The 5240-nt window shown below is 45.4% G+C and overlaps 1 protein-coding gene across 1 annotated transcript; it reads left to right on the top strand.

The window, feature by feature from the left end:
* Positions 1–332: 332 nt before the first annotated feature.
* On the top strand, positions 333–1271 carry LOC115296487 (putative olfactory receptor 2W6). The gene has a single exon (XM_029944940.1). It carries the CDS (start codon positions 333–335, stop codon positions 1269–1271), a length of 939 nt encoding a protein of 312 aa, XP_029800800.1.
* The last annotated feature ends 3969 nt before the right edge of the window (positions 1272–5240 follow it).

Raw genomic sequence — 5240 nt, 5'->3', positions numbered from 1 at the left:
TCTCCATAAAAAAGAAAATTTTAAGTTGAGTGTTTATTTCCTTGTAAAATAATGAGCTTTGAAAGTAATTCTACATCCTGTTAAACTGAGCAGTGTGATGCAAAGTGTTTATAAATAATTACAGCCGTGAGTCTGGAAAACTCCCAATACTGTGCTCCTCAGACCAAATAATGACTTTATTAATATTTACTGAAATCCTGAGTCAGGCATCCAGCATTTCCAAAGAAGTTTCCATTCTGCCATTTTGTCAGTCACCCCATTCTGAGGGAGGAGATCTGCACTCTTCCAAGATGCTCATCTTTCTCCTCACAGGTAGTACGTGGCCGGAGGTGATGGAGAGGGGCAACGCAAGCTATTTCGAAGGCTTCATCTTGATGGGCTTCTCCGACCGCCCCCACTTGGAGCTGACCCTCTTCGTGGTTGTCCTCACTTTTTACCTGCTGACTCTTCTTGGCAACTTGACCATCGTCTTGCTTTCGGCTCTGGATTCCCGGCTGCACACACCAATGTATTTCTTTTTGGCCAACCTCTCATTCCTAGACATGTGTTTTACCACCGGCTCTATCCCCCAGATGTTGTACAACCTCTGGGGCCCAGATAAGACCATCAGCTTCATGGGGTGTGCCATCCAGCTCTACTTTGTCCTGGCTCTGGGAGGGGTGGAGTGCGTCCTGCTGGCGGTGATGGCCTATGACCGCTATGCGGCGGTCTGCAGGCCCCTGCACTACACTGTTATCATGCACCCACGACTCTGTGGGCAGCTGGCCTCGGCGGCATGGCTGAGTGGCTTTGGCAATTCTCTCATAATGGCACCCCAGACGCTGATGCTACCCCGCTGCGGGCACAGGCGGGTGGACCACTTTCTCTGTGAGATGCCAGCACTCATTGGCATGGCCTGTGTAGATACCATGACTCTCGAGGCGCTGGCGTTTGCCTTGGCTATCTTTATCATCCTGGCACCGCTCATCCTCATCCTCATCTCTTACGCTTACATTGTGCAAGCGGTCCTCAGGATCCAGTCGGCTGCTGGGCGAAAGAAAGCCTTCAACACCTGCAGCTCCCACCTGATTGTCGTGTCGCTCTTCTATGGCACGATCATATACATGTACCTCCAGCCGGCAAACACTTACTCCCAGGACCAGGGCAAGTTCCTCACTCTCTTCTACACCATCGTCACTCCCAGTGTTAACCCCCTGATCTACACACTGAGAAACAAGGACGTTAAAGAGGCCATGAAGAAGGTACTAGGGAAGGGGGGTGCAGAAGCATAGCAAAAGTTTGGGGATCTTTTGACTCACCTTCTGTATACAATGTTAGATGCAGCCAATAAAGGAATATTCTGACACTGCAGACTGAAGGGGCGCTCAAGGAGATGGGGAGCTTAGGTTGAGCAACTGCAACATTCCAGAGTCCACACTCACTTGTATTCCTCTCAAGTCTCTCTAGGTGAAGCCCTCATCACTAGGGGAGGGGGGAGGGGGGACTCACAACAACCCAAACCCCCTCTCATTCGGCTCTCACCTTCTTTAGAAGTGAAGATCAATTTAGAGACCCAAGAGATCCTGAGTAGATGCTTGATGCTGGTCACCAGAGTCACGGGATAAGCAATTCCCAGGAGATGGACTTACACACCCCTCTTCACATGGTAAAGACATTCATAAGCTCCTTCTAGTTAATCCTCTCCTAGTGTCCTAATGGCCCATGTGTGGTAACAAGCAGTCAGCTGGTCATTCTCCATGCCCTGGAGGGCTGGTGCTAGTTCCCACACACTTTTTGTCTGGCCCTTGGCCTTAGTCGCACATGCGGCCGTAGCCTACCCAGCGCTCAGATAGTTCCAGATGACAAGGATCACATGTTTCCACATGTATGCTGCCCCACAGGGTCCCCCTTACCTCCAATCTGACACATGTATATCAGAGACATTGGAGGTCGTACGGATTCGGCAGACAAGGGCCAGGTGTACAAGAGTGGGGACTTCTTGAATGAATGGAATCCCATCTCCCCCTTGGTCTTCCCCTCTCTGTAGTTTCTTCACTTGTAAAATGTGGGTAATAACCTGCCATTTTCAAAGGGCTATTTTGATTGTAAATGAGTTAAGACACGAAAGCTTTTAGAGCAGTTCTCGGCATGTATGAAGCGTTACGTGCATGTTGTCTTGTAACAAACACAACGCAGGAAAGAAAGACCATTGGAAAGAGTGTCAGCCTGAAGCAAGCTCATACTAAATTCATATGGAAAAACAAAAATGAGAGAAAATCTAAAAAGACGCTGAAAAATAAAAACAATGAAGGGTCACAGGCATTATTGGACTCTGATACTATTAAGCTTTAGAGGTAAAAAAATGTGGTATTAGTGCTTGAACGGGCCCTCAGGGTAGAATAGAACGTTTGGATTTAGACCCAAATATCTATGGAATTTAGTGTATGTCAAACATGGCATCTTAAGTTACTGAGAAAAGATGAATTTAAAAAAAAAAATATGGTGAAAGCTAACCTCTGGGAAATCTGTCTTTGATTTCTGAATAAGGACCAGGCAGCACCCCACAGGGTCCAGCACAGGCCACCTTTCCTGCTGTTCGGGTGCTTTTCTTCATGTAGGTTCTTGGAAAAGCTCCTCTGGGCTTGCATCGGGGGCTCTTTTCCTGGGGAAGACTTAGAGAGCTTAGTGAGGTGAACTCCTGATTCCACCTCTGGGGCTGGTCTGAGGCCACAACTAACACCCACTGGATTCCTCTATCATTCGCTCCAGACCCCCCTCACCTTTAGCTGGTCTTTGGGCTCAGATCTGGATTCCTGAGGGCACTCAGTCTCTGGTCACCTCGCCCCTTGAGACCTGGGCTTGCCGCGCTGGTCCATTTACTGTCACAGCTGAGCAAGGATTTGCCTGGAGGAGCCGAAGTGGATCACCCAAGTGCCAAAAATATTTCCCTGTTGTTCAACTTTAGCTCCCCTCCTGCATGTAATTGGGGCAAATTACCCCTGCCAAGGTGGGGACTCTGGTCCCTTAGTGCAAGAAGCCTGAGAAGGTGGATTCTAGCTGTGTTCTCTGGTGGAAGTTTTCTCCTTTTGGGAACCAAGAGCTCCGAACCCGCAAACCCCAGGATTGGGGCACTGAGGAGCCCAAAGTTCTCAAGTGGATCACGGAGAGTCATGAAAAGTGTAGCCATTCCTGCTTCCATGTTCTGGAATAGAATACTATATCTAAGTCCATTAAACTCTGTAAGGTTCTCAATCTCACACCACTTCCAAATTCTTCTCTGCATTCTTATCATGAATGAACATACCGAGGGGCACCTGGGTGGCTAAATTGGTTAAGCATCTGACTCCTGGTTTCAGCTCTGGTCATGATCTCAGCATTCATGGGTTCAAGCCCCATGTTGGGCTCTGAGCTGATGGCATGGAGCCTGCTTGGGATTCTGTGTCCCTCTTTCTCTGCCCCTCCCCTTCTCTCTCTCAAAACTAAATAAATAAACATTAAAAAAAGAAAAGATAAGAAAACACCTAGTCCCTTCCAGAGCCACACCAACAATAACTCTGAGGGCGGTAAGTAATATTTGCTGGGTTGTTGTGTTAGTTCACAGAACCCAACCAGTGCAAAGACATTTCAAGTTGAGTCTGAGCTTTTTACATGCTGAACCTAATGATGTCTCAAGACCTTTCCGTCTTAAAAAGGAAACTATAAACTAAGAAGGAGGCTTGGATTCCCTACTGTGATTTGTACGTTAGTCCCTGCCATCCATGTGGACGACGTTCTCAACCTCCATTCATTCGAATGTGAACCCACGCACCATGTGGCACTATTCCAGGACTTTTCAGCGTTTTTCTCCTGTTGTTTTTCAGATTCCATATCCACCTGGCAATGGGCTTAGGGCTTATGATCTTTAAGTTCGAAAGCCTCTGACTCAGGTTTGGTGCTTGTGAAGGTACTATCCCAGGTTTGCCATTCTTGGTGCTCGGATCCTCTTAACAAGGTAGGCTCTTCTTGGGATCGAGCAGTGAGGGATCCAACTCACAAGCCTCTCCCCGAATATCCCTGTGCCCATGCCAGTTCCCAGCTCAGAGTAATTGGTTAGGCGGTCAGAAATGAATACGCTAAATTACAGCATTTCAGGAGCTCCTCCATTACAGAGAGAAAGACAGAACTATGCCAATAAGCAGCCCTTTGGGCAACAGAGGTGGGAAAAAGTGGGGAGAGACACAGGCAATAGGCAAGAAGAGAATTTAGATGTAAATGAACCAGAGTGTATGTTTCATAGTTTATGTCTTCTTTCCAAACAGATTCTGTGACCTTAAGGAAATTTGTATAACTTCTCCAAGCCTGTTTCCACATCAACACACTAAAATGAACGTGGAGCTGTTCTAGAGGGTTTGGGGAGGACAGTGGGCACCTGTCAGATACTATTCCCATTATTAGTGAAGTCTGCACATTCCCCACTATTTCTAGCCCTTGATCACTAGGCATTATTTCTCAATTTTTTATTCCAAGGATTACTGACATTTTTGAGATTATTTACCTTGGTCTAGCCTATAAACTAGAGATTTGGTTATTCATATTTTCTTAATGGTTTAGCCTTTAATTTTCTTTAAAATACGACTTTCTTTATTTAAATTACCTAAGGATTATAAGGTCTTGTGGGGAAAAGAAGGAAATCATACATTACAGATATCATTTTACCCCAAATGATCCCACCCTCATGCCCATGCTCACTTTCAGAGGTAATGCTATTTGTTTGGGGAGTTAAAAATATTATGCTTAGTTTTGGTGGATTAAATCTTAGGGTTTTTTCCTTTTCTATTTTACTTGATGCCCCTTCCTTCTCCCACAGAAAGCAGGAATTCTCATTCTCATGTACTCTCATCCAGGTGTTCAGAAACATACGTAATTTATATTTAGAGTGTTTTAGTCATGGGTTTAAATAGTTAAGAGCATGTTAAGTGTTCTGTCTTGTATCTTGAGCTTCTCCCTCAGTAATACTGCAGGCAAATACTTCTGGTGCAGATCAATTATTAGTAAGTTCTCTGTTGAGGGGCTAAAATGTTCTCCATCCTTGGCTACTACAAACATTGCAACAATAAAAGTTCTTGTTCCTGCACCTTTATAAATGGACAACTTTATTTCATTGGGTCAATTTCCATGAATAATATTGCTAGGTTGATAAATATATGTGTTTCAAAGTTAACTGTCTTATTTATTTCTAAAAATCTACTGATGCTTTACATTTCTGCCCATAATTTGTGGGA

Source organism: Suricata suricatta, chromosome 7 (genome assembly GCF_006229205.1).
Source record: "Suricata suricatta isolate VVHF042 chromosome 7, meerkat_22Aug2017_6uvM2_HiC, whole genome shotgun sequence".
Lineage (NCBI taxonomy): Eukaryota > Metazoa > Chordata > Mammalia > Carnivora > Herpestidae > Suricata > Suricata suricatta.
The sequence above is the reverse complement of the archived record's forward strand: the minus strand, read 5'-3'. Positions and strand labels throughout refer to the sequence as shown.